This window comes from Morus notabilis, unplaced genomic scaffold, assembly GCF_000414095.1.
Source record: "Morus notabilis unplaced genomic scaffold, ASM41409v2 Scaffold539, whole genome shotgun sequence".
Classification (NCBI taxonomy): domain Eukaryota; kingdom Viridiplantae; phylum Streptophyta; class Magnoliopsida; order Rosales; family Moraceae; genus Morus; species Morus notabilis.
Genome location: NW_010360293.1, coordinates 16,581 through 36,160, shown reverse-complemented (window position 1 = coordinate 36,160; position 19,580 = coordinate 16,581). Strand labels below are relative to the sequence as shown.

Sequence of the window (19,580 nt, the reverse complement as noted above, 5' to 3'; positions counted from 1 at the left end):
CAAATAAGAATACCGCATTGCTATTTATAATATTTTTAAGGCTACGTCAATTATTAGATGGTTAGAACTTGGTTATGAGAAGAAACAATAATGTGCATTTTTTTTACTTTATCGATTGATTACTTTGACGCTGATTGTACATGTTGTAACTGTCATCATGGAAAGAGTTTTTTTTTTATTTATTTATTTATTTTAAATATGAATATTATTGAAAACCGGTTATTAAATTGAATTGGCCAATAATAAATGGATGATAGCTTAGTCGTATACAATGAGAAATAAATATTTGATCATATAAAATATGAAAGTATAGTAGCCCTTCCAAAATATGAAAACTTATCGTCGTCTATTGTAATATGCATTGAGTAGTTCTTAAAAAATTGTGATACTATTTTATATATTTTTAATGGCAACTATTTTCCAAATTAAGAATTAATACACGCCTCCGTTGAAAGCAAAAGTTGGGTCCGCAATTGTATATAAAAAGGGAGAATAACTAATAACTAAAATATTAAGAAAAAACGTGTAAAATAAATAAGTATTTTTTTTTTTTTGTTACCACTCAAACAAGTGTGTGTGAGTGAAGATATACACTAAGTTGTGCCCTAGAAGTTGCTAGAATGAAAGGCTGCTTTCCTTAATCTTGTTGATTGAACAAAAGTAGAACTAATTAAGAGTTCCACTCGGCAACAAAAGGATAAGAATAAGGATGTATACTAAGGTCTCGTGCAATTCGCCGATTCAAGTTTTTAATTCGAGTTTAGATGTGACTTTATGTGAGTGCTTTTAATTGCAGTAGAAAAAGTTAGATGTGGCTTTTTATGAGAGCTTTTAACTGTAACAAAATTGAAATTGAAAACTCAAATCGGTGAAATGAACGAGACCTAAAGGTCTTGTATGTTGCTTTCTTTCTTTTTTCTTATTATTTTTATTTTTATTTATTTTTTTGTTTGTTGCTTTTATTCCAAGTTTAGAATTACCTTCTTTTCTTTCTTTGGGAGGTATTTTTGGCTTGGTTAGAATCTGCCATTCAATAGATTCTTTTAGTTTGCCAGCAGTTAGTACATTTGTTTATGTTTACCTTTTGGCTCTTGAACTAAGTGAGCAGGCAAACAACACTTGGCAATACTAATGGCATCCCCTTTGAAGATTATCGGTAACTCTTTATATATATATATATAATACATATTCCTTTGAAGATTATCGGTAACTATATATATATATATATGTATAAATCTTTTAAGTGCACTACAATCTTAAGTACGTACTAGATATATTTGAATTATTTTCAACTCATTTTTTCTTGATCTTAAAATCCCATGTAGTTCTGAAATGGTCGGACATACTAGCTGAATATTCTTTGTATCTGATGATAACATATCTGACGAATGTATGGGAGCTTAACTTCATGCTTGCTGCTGCAATTGTCAATGTATTCTGGGGAATGTTGGCCATAATCCCAACTCCCATGCAATTTATAAAGGATACTAGAGTGCAAAAACGTTCGATGGTTTTGCTTTCTAGTTTTGCCTATACTATTGTAAGTCGTTAAATATAACTCAAAACTTTTTTTTACAGTATTTTCTTTTATAAAAAGTTTGGAATTTCTGCTCAAGCCGCCTATGAACAAAACGTACCATATGTATACTTAAGCTAACTTTATTATTATTACTATCAATATTATTGAGTCGAGATCTTGAAAAATTAACCAAACAGTTATCATAACTTAATAACATAAATTAAAAATATAGTTAAATCATTTTGAAAACAGGGATTAGGCTTTTTGGCAATATCAACTCCAGAAATTCTCTCCAGCAGCTGCAGGGAATATAAGCCGGAATGCGTTGGCACGGGAAACAAGATGTTATTTTTCATAGCACTAGTACTAATAGTCATTGGAAAATCTGGTTACACAACCTCATTAGAAGACCTCATTACTGAACAAACAAGGGGGCTAATAAGCAAGGTCAAGCTTTTCCTGTTGAGCATCCATGTCTTGGTCATTGTTCATTTGATTGGAGTCATAGCAATTCCTCACATTCTAAAGCGATGGTCAACTAGATTTGGAGTCCCGGCTTTGTGTATGGCGGTCGCCACTTCTATTTTCCTGACCGGTTTCGGTCATACCGTCGTGACACAGAGAATCCAGGCTTCCTAACTAGAGTGTGCAATCTATTTGCAAGATGTGTACCATGCTTGATCAGGTATAACTCTAGTCCTTCCCTAGCTCTATCGCATACTGACCATCAAAATGGCATTGCGCGTTTGTATGTAATTGAGAAATTAATATCTGTACAAAGCTTTCTCATGAACACTTTTAGATTATATAAGAATCAACCAAATTAAAAAAGAACGCGCACTATATCTAAGGTTTGAGAAAGTTTTAAGTGTGAGTAGGTTGTAGGAGGTTTTTCAGCCCCCAAAAAAAAAAAAAAGTTTGTCGGAGGCTTTTTTCGTGTTGTACGACGTAATTTCCCTATATAAAATGGAAAATTATAAACCATAGATATCTTAACACATTTAAATTTGGTAAATAATTTGGTACGTAGTATTACTCAAGCCAATTAATTATATACAACATGCAGTTCTGACGATGATAGAGTTGAATCTACATCATCAGGCCACCAGACATCGGAGCAAGAACGAAATACAGGACACGAACTTTGAGAATTGGTGAGAGATAGAAAAAAAGTTTATCATGTCCGTGATTCCCCTATGCTTCTTGGGGGTGGTATCTTCCATGGGAAACAGTTATTTCCTTGAACAAGCCAACCACATGGAGAAAAAGATCATAGGCCCCTTAAAGGTTCCTACTTGTTATACTCCCAGGGTTTTACTACCTTGCACAATTTGTATTGCCCAGATTATACTTCTACACCGTAGATTGTTGCACATCACCTTGTTGTCAATGCGTAAAACGGTGGTGTCACCGTATTGGAATCGCCCTGTCATTGATATTTGCATTACTATGTTGCATTACCGCTTCAAAAACGGAGAGTCGGAGATTAGATAAAGCTGCGAAGAATGGATTATTAGATGCCCAGAAGCGCAATGTGATGGTTCCCATGAGCATCCTTCGTCTTCTTCCGCAGTATTTTTTCCTCGGAGGCCTCGATGGAATGGCGTATGAGAGCATCGAGAGATTCTTCAAGGATCAGGAGATCCCTCCTTCTCTGAAACCTTACATGATTGATTCTGCTATTGGTGTTTTTGGAGTGGGAAAGATCGGGAACGTCCTGTTGTCTTATGTAGTGGACAAGATTACAGAAAGGGAAAACAATCTGGGTTGGTTTGCTGGGACTATCAACAGTAGTCGTCTCGATAATTACTACTGGTTCTTGGCGACATTGACAGCGATCAATTTTCTTTGGTACATTTTTGTGGCAATTCGATATCCTCCGAAAAACAGAGAAAACAGATCCTCATGGCTGTCATGTTGCACAGGTAGAAACATATGTTGTCTACCATTTTGATCAGTACCACTATGGTTCGCGCTCATTCTAGTCTAGTCTACTCTACAACTGTAAACTTCTCTTATGCTTGTGTTGCTATATGGATAATTTCTGGGACAAATGATAATGATTGTTTATTTTTTTTTATGCATTAATGATTTCATCTCTCACTGCGAGCTTTAAGATTTCAGTTCTGCATTGTGATTGACCGATTGTATTGACCTGATGATTATTGATTTTCCCTGATGAATGATACTTCATTTTATTGTGGTGAATATGATGGTTATTTTGGCATCTACAGGTAAAAAACTGCTAACTCCATGCTTGTTTTAATGTAAGCCTTTAGACCCATTAACCACAAACAAAATTAGGAGGAAAAAAAAAAAAAAACTTATTTTCTGTTCATTTCACCGATTCGAGTTTAGAATTCGAGTTTTGTTACAGTAAAAAACTCTCAGAAACAATCACATCTAACTTTTTTACTACAGTAAAAAACTCATATAAAATCACATCTCAACTCGAATTAAAAACTCGAATCAGCAAACTAAACGGGCCATTAAACTCCATTAAACTCCTGTCTCCACTTGACTATATCACAATTCACATTTCACAAGCGGGGAATCTGCCACGTTACTAGAGCAACCAAAAGACAAAAGCTCCATAATAAGAACCAGAAAAAAATCATCATAATAGTAATAAATCTGCGGATGGGTATCTTTTTCCAGTATCTTTAATTTCAGATGTCTAAATAAATTTTTGTTTTGTACATGTACAGAAATGTCCTACATCTGATGCGAAAGAATTTGAAGTTAAATCAATAAAATATCACTGTTGTGCTTCTTGGTTCTCCCTTTCAACTGATTGCTTGATTTTTCATACAGTAATAAAAATTAAAAAAAAAAAAAAAAAAACAAAAGTCACCCGCACTCAGAATCTCAATTATTCAGCTGTCCTGAATTTACCAGTTAAAATTGATCCACTCTTCTTCCTATTCAAAGATCAGCCCTTTGGCTTTGTGTTTTCACATCAAGAATTCTTTGCAGATAAAGAGATGTCAAAGGGGTTTCTTACTTCCCAAACAGATCTTCCTATTCTAAATATAAAAATCAGCCTTGTTTATATAGATTGAGGTATGCTTCCAAGCAAAATGAATCAACATTCTCCCACCAGGAATCCGCTGAGACAACTATTAAATCAAATTCAAACAAGGCTTCCCAAACCAGAATCACCTGAAAATATAAAGGTCAACTTAAAACTTAGAAGCCAAGCTTCGGCCGAAAAGAAATCACAGCAAGAGTAAAAGATAATTTTTATCTCTTTCTAATTTCAAAAATTAACAGACCTTCCAAGCACTTCATATAATACTTTTTCTAGGGAGGAAAATAGAACTTAGCCCCCATTTGGTTCGCTGGTTTAAATTTTATTAGTTTGAACTTTTTGATTTGTTCAAAAAAATTCAAGCTATGCGGTTTAAATTGTAGTTTGAATTGACGTTTAGATGTGTAGTTAAAGTTTTAATTTGAATATGAAATAAAATTCGAATTTGTGTTTAGTAGGTGTGAAAAGCAAAGAGTATGGGCACTTTATACTGTTCAAAAATGGTTTCAACAGTTGAACTTGTGAGGGGAGCTAAACTCTAAGTTGAGCCGTTTAACTCAATTCATACGGGAAATATAATTCAAACTGCATGCTTACCAAACGCCAATTCAAACCGTGCTCACTGTTCAAATTGAGTTGAACTGAACTAAACTAGTGCAACAAACAGGGGCTTAATTGTTTGGTTAGCAAGTAAAGAACTAAAGGGAAGAACGCATCTCTAAACTTCCTCCACAGAGTATAACTTGCAAGTAATTTTAAACAAACCCAAAGATATAGCGTACGGGATCAAATCTTCATGATTATAGTTTTAGACAGACTCACTTTGTTTCGCAGACGTCCAAACCACTACTCCAGCATTCTTCTCTGCTTGTTTGTTACTCTTCAAAGGTTTCCTATGAAAGTCTTTCTTGTCTGATAAAAAAAGGTAGGTGTCAAGGTCTGACCAGTATGTTGTATATTGAGAGGGAGGCCACAATTCATTGAGATATTTCCCATAGGAGGTTCTTGTGAACTACCCTCACCCTAATCAAATGAAGTAAAGAACCGTGGTGAGTATCAAGACAAAAATATTAACTAAAACAGCCAAACAAGTAAACTATGAAAAAATTGCACATGAATAAATCAGATTATAGACACCACACCATACGGCCATACGGGGCAGATTGTTCATTACTATATATACTTCCTATACTGACACAAGAGAGAAACTAACAATATTAACTGAGGTCTCAAACATGCTACCCTAAGTTGGAGAAAAAGAAAACCATGTATAGGTGAATTCTTATGATCATTTGACAACCATATATCTATACCATCATATCAATGCGTATCTTTTGATCAGTTAGCCTTTTATTCCGTGATTTTAACCTATTACTTGTATTTCCACTTTCGATTTGTTTGGAAGTATTATTCCTCTGTTTTCCAAGTGATTTTTATTTGTTATTTGTTTATTTTGAAAGGACAAACATAACCCAGGAAGTCTAAATTTGAAAAACTGTTGAGAGTATACAACATGATATCCAAGCACATGTGGGTACTAAAGAGGAACAAGAGATACAAATAATTAGGAACTTATGGTTGTGTTTATCTTTCAGAGTTAATATTAGGGACTATTTACGTTTATTTGACTTTCTTCTAACGTGACAACGGGATTGATTTTCAAAGAGGTAGAATTGTTTACTTACAGTGGCGTACCCTCGTGTTTAGTTACCACTGTTGAGTTTGGAACCCTGAGCAGACTACCGGTGATAAGCCAGAGGAAGGTGAGGAGGATGTCAAGTCATCATGCCCCTTATGCCATGGGCGACACATGTGCTACAATGGCCGGGACAAAGGGTTGCGATCCCGTGAGGTGAGCTAACTCCAAAAACCCGTCCTCAATTCGAATTGTAGGTTGCAACTCGCCTGTTTATACATAGGCTTCTTTGGTACGAAATGAGCCACTTCAAATAAGTTCATTGCTCCGGCCTAGAATACGATTAATAACCCGGCATGTGCTACATGAGCCCCCATCAGTTTACCGGATAAATTGATAAGTCGGGCATTCCCAGCCCACCAAGCGAACTAGTGATTTCTTAGTCATGACCAGCTAAAGCTAAAATTCCATTAAAGAGCGTTTCCATGGGGTAGAACCTCCTGAGGGAATATAACGTTTTTTTGAGGCTGATCTTGAGCCGCCATCCAAGCAAGAATACCCTCGTTTTATAGCCTCGCATGTTTTCTACATTTTCTCTACAACAACCATATTACTACATTCCTATATCAAGCACCTATTGCTTCTTCTAGAATCAAGTGTCCAGATTGAAGATTTTCTTGCATTTTATATTGTTGCTTAATAATTCTTCTAAGCTTTAACTCGCCAGAGTCGAGTTCTGTAACCAAAGGAGAATGATGAGGACAACAAGTGTAATAATGAGGAATTCAGGCTCATGTTAATCTATTAAGATTACTTGGGATTTAATTGAGTTTGATAGTTATACTTTGGACCTTGATAATTATTACTGAATAAAATTTTTCTTTTCTAACGTTCTTGCAAAATCATGCTTCTGGTGTCAAATTTTTTTCTTATTCTCTTTCCCTTTCTATCTCTTTCTTTAATCAATCTTTGTCCAACAACAGATACCAACATGCCTTGTGCTTGTTTCCTAATCTACTAAATTAAAATAAAAAAAATAAAAAAAAATCCAGGGAGTAGCAAGTATAGATGTATTCTATAAAATTTGAGATCTTTTTGTCTTTACTATTATCAGTTTCTAGCCATGGATACATGCATGCAACCAAATTACTACCGCTTAAACAACTAGATTCTCATACACCCGACATTTAAAAACATAGAATCATGAACTGCATAAATAGTCACTCAGCTGATAGACAGAAAAAGAGTTTCTAAAGCACAAAGAGATATGTATAATCGAACTAAACCAATCACCGTGTTACTATCAGTATAAGCTATAACACAATGTTGTCTCTTTTTGGCTGAGGTTGATTGCATAAGTGCACAAATTTAGATTTCAGATTTTGTTTCTAACCATATATCATTAAAGACTAATAGGATTTTAGTTAATAATTTATAGCCAAGAAAAAAAAATACATCTGAAGAAGAATTAACATGTTGGACAAATGAAATGAATTCAGCGGATTGGAATCATCAACAATTTAAAGTAATGGATTGTTTCGCTTCCGCATCATCTTAAGCATGGAAATAGAAAAACAGAAATTGTCAAATATACCGAGTATAATAGGTTCCTACCATCCTTAATGTATTTTTTTTTTAATACAGTTTCAGAACAGGCCTAATGCTTCCAATCTTTCCAGAAGCAAAGTAAACGTATAAGCTAATTAAACAATATAAATAATTTCAAAAAAAAAAAAAAAAAAAAACAACAAACAGATTCTACAATCAAAAGAGAGGAACAATAAATGAGTTAACCGTAACACATTACCACAAAAAGAGTGGCGAAAGATAAAAGGTGAAAAAGAAATTGTACCTAGATTGTTTACTGCGGCCAAGCTTGCAAACCTCTGTAGAACGAGCAATAACTATGCCCCCTAGTGACATTGTCAAGAAAGCCCCAGTTATCACTATAATGAAAGAGAATGTATAAAGCTTTTACGCCTTCTGATTAGCCCATCCATCAGTTTGGCATAGACAGATTTGTTTAGAACAATGCCTTTCTGTTTTGACTCTCCAAAGGCGTGCAGGGCATCTTTGTATTTCCCTTCAATGCATAGCTGATTAATCCGCTCTGAATAAGCTGCAGAGACTGAATCAGATTCTACAGAAATTTCATGGGTCACTACATCTTGTCCTTTGGCCATTTCTAAGAACTGCTCGGGTAATTTTCCACTTTCAATCACTTTTGACAAAAACTCTTGAGCTTGCTCAACCTTACCAGCATCGATAAGTCGACTACGAATGGGATTATATGTATATTGGTCAGGCACTAGTTTCTTTTTTTCCATGTTCGCAAGAAGATCAAATGCCTCTTCAAATCTACCTTCTTTACACAGACCCGATATCAACGTGTTGTAAGTAACTACATCAATGTCTTTTCCTTTAGAAATCCATGTGTTGAATAGCTTAAGAGCCTTTTCAAGCATACCCCCTTTACAAAGCCCATTAAGAAGAATGTTACATGTAAATACATCTGGCTTGAACAATTTCTCAACCATCGTGTTGTAGAACTGAAATGCTTTCTCCACCTCCCCCTCAAGACAGTAACCGTTAATGATTGTGTTAAACGTAATTTCATCAGGTACCAGACCACATTCTAAGAGTTCATTCAGTTTATCTTTCGCTTGATCAGTTTTTCCAAACTGGCATAACCCACCTATTATACCGTTATAGGTGACAATACTTGGAATAACGTGTTTCTCTTTCATCTCATCCCAAAGCTCCAACGCTCTGTCCACCTTTTCATTCTTAATGTATCCCATCATTAAAGTTCCGAAACTTACCTCGTCGACAATATAACCTCGTCTTATGGCACTGTTAAGTAACTTATATGCCTCATCAAGTTTCTTTTCCCCACAAAGTGTATGTAGAACAATATTGAGAGTACAAGCGTCCATCTTTAGCCCTTTCCTACCCATCATATCCATCATCCCAAATGCCTCAGCCATTTTTCCCGCTTTGCAATACCCGTTTATTAAAGTATTGTAAGTAACACAATCAGACAAATGTCCACTTTCTTCCATCTTCCTTACAGTATCACATGCTTTATCCATCTTCCCTTCCTTAGAAAACCACTTCGCCAATATATTATGAGTAATGGCGTTTGGTTTCACTCCCTTTTTAAACATTTCAGCAATCAAACCAAATGCCTCTGTACTGCTCCTCCACTTAAAGCACCCGTCAACCAACGTGTTGTAAGTGATCACATCAGGTAACAACTTCAAACTTCCCATCTCGTCTCGAAGCCCAAAAGCCTCTTCGATCTTACCTTCCTTGCAGAACCCACCAATCAACATGTTATAAGTCCAGACATCAGGCAACAAACTATTTTGCTTCATCAACTCGATGATCTTCCCCGCCTCTTTCAACCACCCCAACTTGCAATACCCACAAACCAAAATATTGTATGTGTTCCTATTCAGCATCACTCCTTGATTTTTCATGTCCAACAGCAACTTTCGCGCCTCTGCTAACTGTCTCTTCTTACACAGCGCATCCAGTATTGTATTGTAACTCAGATTATCAGGAAAACAGCCAAACTCCCTCATACTAGTCAACAACGCAAGAGCATCCTCAAACTTATTCTCATTACAATAACCCCTAATCAAAATATTAAAAGTACTCGTACTGGGCCTAATCCCTAATCCAACCATATCCTTGAAAATCCGTTTCGACATCGAAATCGCAGAAGTAGAAGGGAGTCTCACCAGCGCATTGAGAAGGGTGTTGCAGGTGATCAAACTGGGACAGAGACCGTGTCGTTTCATCATGCCGAAAATCTGCGCGGCGAGGTGGGGCTTTCCGGAGTCAACATAGGAAGCAATGGAAATGTCGAGGAGAACTTTGGAGGGTCTAGGGAGATTGCGGGTCGGATGGAGGAGGGCTTGGTGGAGATGGTTTTGGCGATCGGAGGCAATGAAGGAGACGAGGAGGAACTTGGCGTCGGAGAAGTTGTTGCGGCAGAGGAGAGAAGGGAGGAGGGCGAGGAGGGGGTTGGGGGATTGGGTGAGGGGGGGAGTGTGGGACTGCAACCATTTGAAAAAGGAAATGAGAGTTGTGGGTTCGGAAGAAAGGGGTTCGGAGGAGAGAATGGAGATGAGGAGGGAATCTGTTATTTGGGGAATGTATGGGGTTAGGGCGTGGAGTGGTGGGGGTTTGGAGGACGTCAGGATATTCGTTATGGTTTGGAGGAGTTGGGGTTGGGGAGGGACCATATTCTTGTCTGCAAATACACAAACCATACGACTTTACTAAGAGAGCAACCAAACCATTGAAATCGAGTGAAGAGACAAGAAGCTTACCTGAAGAGATGGAGAGAAAGAAGGCCGGCGTGAGTGAAGCAGAGCTGCAGAGATTGCTATTCTTCCTCAAGAAAACCCTAGCAGTGAAGAAATGGAGAAATCACCGCCATTTTCATTTCACAGACAAAAACTTCACTCACTTATACATATACAGTTTATCGACATAAAAATGGTGATCACTGCTCTACACTCAAGTCGCCGGAAAAAAAGAGAAGGAACAAGAGTGCTCCGGTGTGGCCAAACAAAGCGCCGTCGGCATCTCAGAGTACGCTCCGGCGATGCGCAGCTCCGGGATCTCCTTCAAGCCACCATCTCCACCAAGCTTTGAAGAAGCTGGAGACCACACGAGGAGGATTTCACTGGCGCTCTCCGGCGTCGAGTGCCTTCGATGACTAGCTAGTGCGCGGGGCCGGCGACAACGCAGGCAGCGCGAGACGGTGGCGCTGGAGGCGAACTGGTGTGGTGTGCGACTTAAAATTCTTGGCCCAACTCGATAGTAATCGGATCCCTAAAGTCTCTGCAACAATAACCGAATGTAATAAGGGCTTTTTTTGTCATTCCGTTAAAATAAGTTTAAGAGCTCGTATAAACATTTATACGTTTAAGTCGATAATTTTAATTTATTAAAGAAAATCTTGGGAGAGAACCGTTAGTGTAAAATTAGATAGCCGGACCCCAAAAAAAATGTAGTATGTTAATTATGTAGTATGTTCATAGTTAATTTTATATATATACATATATTATTTATGGGATACATAAATTGGATAGGAATTATTGGATTTTTAAAATTTGAATCCAACATCCAATCCAATCCAATTGGATTAGTGAAAATATCATCCAAATCTGATCCAATAGTTTTTGGATATCCAATATTTTTGGATGAATTAGATTGGATTGGTTGAATCAATTAGATGATTGGATGATTTACCCACACCTACTTGTGAGATTCCAAGGAACTGAAGCCTTTGCACTACTGACAAGAAAAAAACTTGAGCAATTGGACGAGAAATCCATGCTTTCCTCCTGTCTGTCTGCAAGAGAAACTTTTTTCTTGTTTTATTTATTTATTTAGTTCCATTAGCCTTGAAAACGATCTAAATAAATACACCCAGTTTATTTCACTAGTTCAAATCACAATTCAAATTTTTATTTTCTCTTATAAAAATTTAAATTTAATTTTTTTTATTACGGTGTTTTCTCTAATATGAATTCACTTTTTAACTCAAATTTTTAACTTGAACTAACGAAACAAATAGAGCCACAAGAACCAACACAAGCACCATGCCCTTTAACGTTGGCCGTTCGTTTATGCCCCTCTCCAGTTAGTCACATGACCTCACGTGCAAACTTTCCGCGCATCTCTAACAGCAATAGTAACGTTTGGGACGGTTAAAAATGACACTATCCAAGGTTTCAAGAGCAAAATTATAAATGAGTGTAAAGTTCGAGGGTCAAAATGTGATGATCCGAACTTTTTCTTCCTAGTTCCATTAGGAGGTGTAGCGCTTCCTCAATGAATAGTTATAAATACGTATATATTGACGTGTATATTCTTTCCAGGACATATACTATACAATAACTGTAAAAACAAACTAAACCCAAGACGTTGTAGTAAGCTCGTTTGTTTCATGCGTTTAAATCAATGATTTTTGATTCTGATATTTGAAATTTAAATTTTTTGTGAGAAGAAAACACAATAACAGAATCAAAATTATAGATTTAAATGCATAAAACAAACATGTCCTTACAATGATGCAACCAAGTTTTTTCCTTCCTCAAAAAGAAAAAAAAAACACAATTTTGTTGGGAACTTGTACAAGACACCAATGGATGAAAATCAAAAAATAATATAATACAAAAATCCATTATTATAATTCAAAACACAATAACGTCATTCCATTTACTACTAAACCAAGAAATCAGGGGTAAAGGCTACGTTCTACAACACATGATTGATAACATCTGGGCAGAAACCCGTAATGGCAATCACGTATCTTCTAGAAATTAACAAAAGAAAACTAAGCAAGAAACACATAACTTCAAGAATTTACTTTGTAAAGTTTTTCCATCGTCCCCTTCAAGAGTCCACCATCAGCGCCTATAACTTCAGCCGCCTTTTTCCCATTTTGAAAGAAATGAAATGTTGGCTGCCACAACCAGAATGCAAGAATCAAAACTACTCATCTCACAAAACCTCAAACAGTTGAGATAAGCCACCAAGACATCAAAACATCAAGAGTTTGTGCACCTTCAGTGTGTTTTCTTGTACTTGTTTGTTTCCTTCTCTTTTCCGACTTATAAGCATGCATGTACAGATACAATGAGGTAAAGCCACTAAGACTTATGGCATATCCCTAACTACCTGTATTGATGTTTTTTTGGCTTAAAAAAGGATGCCTTTACCTAAATTTTATCCAATATGTACATTTTTATTGCTGGCATTGATACAAATATTTCTGTCAACATGTATATTTTGGCTTTTGCTACATAAAGACATATTTCCATATATTTAAAAAAATAATAATAATAAAAGATCAAACTATTTACCACAGATGTAATATTCAACTCGCTCAATGTCTTTCCAAGGTCTTCCTGCAAATAGAATGAGTGATATTAGCACTGCCAGATTCGATACATAACAAGCACAGTAACTCTTTGCCAACGAAGCTGCACAGCTCAACTTAAAAATAAGATGAGAATTGTCTATAACACATGATCAAGCAATTTATGCAAAAGGTTCAGCATCACCATAGGCATATCAGGGCACCAAGAACTCATTTTGAACACAAAAAGGCTCAGCAGAACATGCCACGAAATACTGAAGGTTAAAGCCAGTGACCTTTCTTAAAATAATGAACATTGTGCAACGCAGGCATAGGTCAATTAGGTTGTTTAATGACGATGTTTCCAATATCCCAGGAAATCTCTAGCACGAATACCAAATTTTTTCTTTATCATCACCGATTGAATTCTATTACCAACACACTCTTTTGAAAAAGGCACAAGTCTTGTTAAAAAAAAATTGTGGCTTAATATTCAAAATTTAACACAGTAATTGTAGAGTAAAAAAATTAGCAAAGATAAATTAGTAGTAAAGCAGGCAATGTCAAACGCCTTTGTTGCTACTGGACATTTAACATGGTCCACGTACCTAGGACTGCATCATTTTGTATGATTCATGCTCAAATTAGAGAATAGTCGCCCAAAAAAAAAAGGAAAAAAAAAAAGAAAATCACAAGTATAGTGAAAAGTTGCGGATTAATGTTTTTATGTTAAACACACTAATGGTTGAATAAACAACTTATTCAAGCTAAATTTGTGGTAAAGGAGGCAAGGTTTTTGATACCTAATGCCAACTTATCCCCTTCACACACTGCAACATATAATTTACGCAACCATATGAGTTGTTAGCTAATATTCCATGCATGAGAGTCCTAAGTCTTTTGAGTCTAATCTTATGCACAAACATTGAACAATGAAGCTGGAAAATATTCGAGAAAGTCTGGGACAGAAGCATAAGCTATATCTCAATACCACAAAGCATTCATACCTCATCAATGTCGATTTTATATGTTGTTACATGGGGATACTCCTCACTCAACTTTCCAATGACTGGAGATATTAATTTGCCTGTTTAAAATAAGTTGAAAAAGAACTCAGTTGTCTGTATGAGGAGGAATATAAGAAACAAAGCACAATTTTCTTTCCTTCTTTTTTTTTTTTTTTTTTTGGGAGGGGGTGGAGGGTTAGAAACTAAGTCTGCTTTCCTTACTAACAAGCTAAAAATATGCAATTAACGCTTACAAGGCCCACACCACACTGCAGTGAAATAGAAAATTGCTGGCAGAGATCCATCTGTTGCAACATATTTTACAGACAGAAAGCAATCAATAATTTACTTAATACTGAGAAATTAAAACCTGGCAAGAAAACAACATAGATAAAGTGATACCTTGAACTTTTTTAAATGCACTTTTGAACCCTTCCTCAGACTTAATGGTAACAATGTTTGAAGGACCTGGATCATGGACATCATATCACACATGTTTTAGACTAAGATGTTTGACATTTTTGTCAAGTTATTGGTCATATGAAAAAAGAATAGACAGATACACATAATCAAAAGAAGGGTGAGTAACGCCTAATGATGCCAGAAGCCATAAAGTAATTATTAAACAGAAAATTTAATTGGTAACCTACCCCTACAAAGGTTATAATCTATTTGTTGCCTTCCTATATGGGACCCATCACATGACGCAGAACAAGATTAGGATATTAGGATTTAAATTAGTATATTTAATTGTTAGGATAACATTTTATTCTTAGTATTTGATTTTGAATTTAAGATTATGTTTATCTCTTAGGATTATTTAGAGTTTAGTTAAGTTCATCTTAATGTTAGCCTAGATTAGATCTCTGTGAAAACAGTAATGATTGTAATTCCATTGAGAGAGTAAAAGACTTATTACTGAATACTGTTTCGAGTTTCCTCCTCTTGAGTTCTTTTTCAATCTTGAATTCTCTATTTCTCCCCTTTGCTTCTATTTCTATCTCTCCAACGGTTCTATTTCTCCTTCTTGATTCTTCTTGTCTCCCTTTGTCTTAAATCACTTGGGTTTCAGAGCCAAATTGGTTCTTACCTATCAAAACCCAACATGAATTTACCATATTTAACATGCAACTATCCATTTGATAACGGAAAATAACTTGCATTCTTTTTATTTCTTCTTTTTATTTCCCCTTTAAGGGGCAGTCCATCTCATAGCAGTAGAAGACTTCTCTGTTTGTAGCACAGTTCCATAACAAAGTTGACTTTTTACGGGTTACCAGCTAACTAATAGAACGCCATTTTAGTTTTCAAAGGGATCTGAAGGATTCCTGCTGGTAACTTTGGATAAGAACTACTCTTTATGCAGTACTTATTATATAGATGTCATAGCACAATGAACAACTGACGTGCAGAAACAAACAGCAATCAATTTCATATCACCACAATGTATTCTCATATGATTAAACTCAAGGTCTATTATGAAAAGAACCAACAGAGATTAAAAACAATTTGAATTCCCTATACATATATGAATTGGGAAAAGCCATAAGAAAAAAGCACTATCCTCAAAAAGGTCACCTCTATTCTACAGTTCATTGGGACATAAAATCCACCTAACTGAACCTTAATCGCTCAAAATTTTTAGACAGGTTGTCAGAGTGTTGGTCCTGAGAAGCTGAGTCGGCTATAAATAGTTTAAAAGCTTATACAGTTCTTTTTGAATATCCATTCAAATCTTGGTTTCCATTACCTATTATTTAGTTAACAACTTTGAAAATTTCCAAAATTCCATATGGAATGTAAACATAATCATATGGGCTCTAATCAATTCCATAAGCACATAAGCTAACACGGTAGCGGTGGTGGCAGCAATTACAATAGTGTGGTAGTGGCGGTGTTTGCGATTCATCCTCGGCCTCAATGCGCACAATTGCACTGTGCAGGCAATGGTTGTGACAATTTCAGTGTTAATGTTGATAGAACGCATGAAAAATAAAGGAAAAACACAAATAGGTTATCGGCAGGGAAACCCAAGAAAAGCACCAAAAGTGGTTATAATAGTCTTTCCCGTTCTTTTCCATTGTTTATACAAGTTATGAAGACAGACGAAGTTATTCGAGTTTCTAGTATCAACGAATACGAAAACTGGTCTTAAGAAATTAAAATGATTTCTCTCCAAAAAACCAAAAAAAAAAAAAAAAGAATGAAACTAACGTATAAAGAATGAATGAAACTTGATGAATTCTCTCCAAACAATTAAAATTCTCATAGCAATATGATTCCCCAAAACAGAAGAGAATTTTTCCGACCATTTCCTAGCAATTTAAAGAAACCAAGCACTCCCACAGAAAACCTACTGAATCATTCTTGAGGCAATCAAACACTAGAATTTCAAAAGAAAGAAAGAAGAAAGATAGAAAAGTGGTTACCTGAGGGAGAAGAGAGGAAGCGGTGTTGTTGCAGAAAAGGCAGGTTAGAGAAGTGAAGAAAGCCTTTGGAGATTGGTGTCAAAGGAGAGGAGGTAATCGGTGGAGACGGAGGAGGAGGAGGAGATGCCATTCGAATGGAATTTGAGGAAATGGAATGAAACTGATGAACAACACTATAAGATGAGCACAACTTATCACGGCTACCAATCAGTTGCCGCACCAATCCTACTGAATTTCTCGCCATTACTCTCTCTCTCTCTCTCGGTTTATAGGGTTTAAAGACCGAGGTTTTGCCTGTAACAAGGTTATGCAAGACGAGTGGTGACTTGGAAAGACGGCCGCGGTAAGCCCCACAAGGTGGGTCCCGTATTTTGGATTATTTGGGTTTTTTTTTTTTTTTTTGGTATTTTTGAGTTAGGATGATTTGAGTGGTGATCTTGAGTTAAGTTTGAGTTATAACTTAAGTTGAAGTTGTAACTTGAGTTTGTATTTAGATGTGCATATTTGATTTATGATTTAAATTGAGAATCTTTTTGAGTTTGTGTTTAGGTGGGTCAAAACTTAAATTTATATTTAGATAGTATTTTAATAAAAACTCAATGGTGATGAAAATTTTTAATAAGGTATATGGGTGAGGTTTTATTCGTCTTTTCATTGTGAATACATAAAAAAAAATCATCTCAATCAGAATTAAAACGAAAAAGTTAAGACATTTTTAAGAATAGAAAAAATACTGTTCATTAACTTGAATTCGAGTTTATGAACTCGAGTTGAAGGGAAAACTTGAACTCGAATTTAGCCTCAAACTCAAGTTCAAACTCAAATTTTACAAAAGAACATGAACTTGAATAAAGTTGTAACTCGAATTCAAACTTTTTTTGAGTTTCATTACAAAAGAACAACCCCTTTATTTGTGACCCTAGACTTTATTTCCATTTTTATATTTGAAATATTAAGACAATATGTCATGATTTTTAAGTTTAGATTGACTTTTGTCATAATTATTAAAATTATTACAAAATATACTACACTAACATAATTTAAATTTTGTGTACTGAATTATATTTATATTTTTGTGTATTTAGTTCAATATTTTTAGATTTTATGAGAGTTTTATAATTTTACATGTGGTGTCATTTTCTACAATAATTTATATTTATTGGTATATGTCAATCCAATCTTAAAATTTGTGGTGTTTTTATAAAGTGCCTTTTTTATTTTATCTCTCTAAAAGTTCAGGTGTCCTATTCATATCAGTGGTCCAAACGAGATTTTTAGGCCGGACTAAGGTCATGCGAGCTAGGGCCAGATAGTAGTTCGAGATGACAATTTTATCATTAACTCATTTATTTATCGATTGTTGGGACTCGTATTAAACATGACTGAAAAAATTTATTTTAGACAGATTTGGATTGAAATAAGTTAAAATTTTAACTCGTCGTGAATCGCACAATTGAGATGAATTTAGGATCCGCCGTTTAATTCTATTCTATTTATAAATTAATGTATAATATATTCTAATATATAATTTTAAGAACAATCTATTACATAATATTAATGAAAATTTAAAGATACCTTTATTTTAATTTTAAATTAATATCTTGTATGTTTGTTTTGTTTAATTAATTGTTTATTTATCTTACAATAAAAATAACTAATCAGGTAAAAGACACCGTGAAAGACCTTGAACCCCTGACCGGAAATTTGCCTCGTAACCCGTCAACGTATATGGATGGACGAGACGGCAGTGATTTCTGTTTTATTTTCGACAAAAAATTGCAAAATTTAAGAGAATTGGCAAATTTAAAAAATAAGAGAACTCACATGCCGATGAACACGAACTCAATCGAAGGTGAAATTCCTCTAATCCTCTGTCGCTGCCGTGTAGTCTTTTTTTTTTTTCTTTGCTCAAACAAGTTCTCTGCCGTGTAGTCTTCGGAGATGAAATGGAGAACGTAATTCTACTTCATAGTACTGTAAAACTCTTTTCTTCTCTCATTCTTCGCGGCAAATATATATGTATGTGTGTGTGTATAAATATCAAATTCCCAAGCATTATCAACGTTCACTCTTCAGGTACTACTCAAAGTTTTGTTCATACCTTTTTAGAGATTCTTCTTCTCATCTTCTTCTTCTGCTTGAATTAGTTCACTCTTTTGTTTTTTTGGTCATTTTTTAAGTGCTTCACGATTAAGGTAATCAGATAAAAAGGAAGTTTCACATTTGGGTTTTTTGCGAGTTGAATGTTGGAAGACATTCGAGATTTCAAAAGCTATTTTAAGTTTTATTTATTTTATCAATTTAAATTTAGAATTTGAGTTTTATTACAGTAAAAAATTTTTAAAAATAATTATATATAATTTTTTTATTATAGTAAAAAGTTCTCACATAAAATTATACCTCAACTCAAATTAAAAACTTAAATCAACGAACTAAATGAGCATACTTTTTCTTCTCCCTTACCCCTTCTTTTTCTTTTTTTTTCCTTTTTGTAAATTTTTTTTTTTTCTGCACAAATACTCATCCGGTAGCCCTTCTTTTAACCATTGTTACATTGTAAGATAGGTCATATTTTAGTGCGGACAAGCCCAGTCAATAACAAAGTGGGGACTACAAAAGGGCCCAAAAAAAAAAAACTAAAAAGACAAAAAGAGAGTAATAAAAAGACAACCTGAGGAAGAAAAGAAAATGGGGGGCTCTTCATTTACCCCACGTATGTTTATCGTGATTTATGTACTAAATAGTAAATACCAAGTTGCCAAAAAAAAAAAATTAAAATTAGTCTATAGATGACGTTTGATTTATATATTTAGAATGAGAATTATTTTTATTTTAAATGTATTTTTTATGAAAAAAATATAAAAAATCATAAATCATGATTCAAAATCAATAACGAATATAAGCAACAAACACTTTTTAAATATGTATTTAGTTTAAAAATTTATAATATAATTTAAATTATAATTTATAATTTATTATAATATATATTTTTAAAAAAATATACATAAATTAAAAATAATTTTAAATTATGATATTAAATTTATAAACCAAACGTAAATAACGATAGAAGGAAAT

General features: G+C 34.7%; 2 protein-coding genes across 4 annotated transcripts; both read right to left on the bottom strand.

Annotated features, from left to right (window-relative positions):
- Positions 1-4,237: 4,237 nt before the first annotated feature.
- Positions 4,238-11,000, bottom strand: LOC21393164 (pentatricopeptide repeat-containing protein At2g16880). 3 transcript variants are annotated; one of them, XM_024164384.1, is made up of 4 exons: positions 10,527-11,000; positions 8,039-10,447; positions 5,373-5,573; positions 4,238-4,681 (listed from the first exon to the last, which is right to left on the bottom strand). In XM_024164384.1, the coding sequence occupies exon 2, from the start codon at positions 10,437-10,439 to the stop codon at positions 8,133-8,135; it is 2,307 nt and encodes a 768-aa protein (XP_024020152.1). In that variant the 5' UTR covers positions 10,440-10,447; positions 10,527-11,000; the 3' UTR covers positions 4,238-4,681; positions 5,373-5,573; positions 8,039-8,132. The 3 variants fall into 3 exon arrangements, with proteins under 3 accessions (XP_024020152.1, XP_024020153.1, XP_010094604.1); XM_024164385.1 differs by lacking the exons at positions 4,238-4,681; positions 5,373-5,573 and adding an exon at positions 6,748-6,782; XM_010096302.2 differs by lacking the exons at positions 4,238-4,681; positions 5,373-5,573 and adding an exon at positions 6,811-6,922.
- Positions 11,001-12,357: 1,357 nt separating this feature from the next.
- Positions 12,358-16,803, bottom strand: LOC21393163 (thioredoxin O2, mitochondrial). Its single transcript, XM_024164397.1, has 6 exons — positions 16,506-16,803; positions 14,479-14,544; positions 14,331-14,381; positions 14,077-14,156; positions 13,074-13,118; positions 12,358-12,673 (listed from the first exon to the last, which is right to left on the bottom strand). The coding sequence occupies exons 1-6, from the start codon at positions 16,747-16,749 to the stop codon at positions 12,566-12,568; spliced, it is 594 nt and encodes a 197-aa protein (XP_024020165.1). The 5' UTR covers positions 16,750-16,803; the 3' UTR covers positions 12,358-12,565.
- Between the last annotated feature and the right edge of the window lie 2,777 nt (positions 16,804-19,580).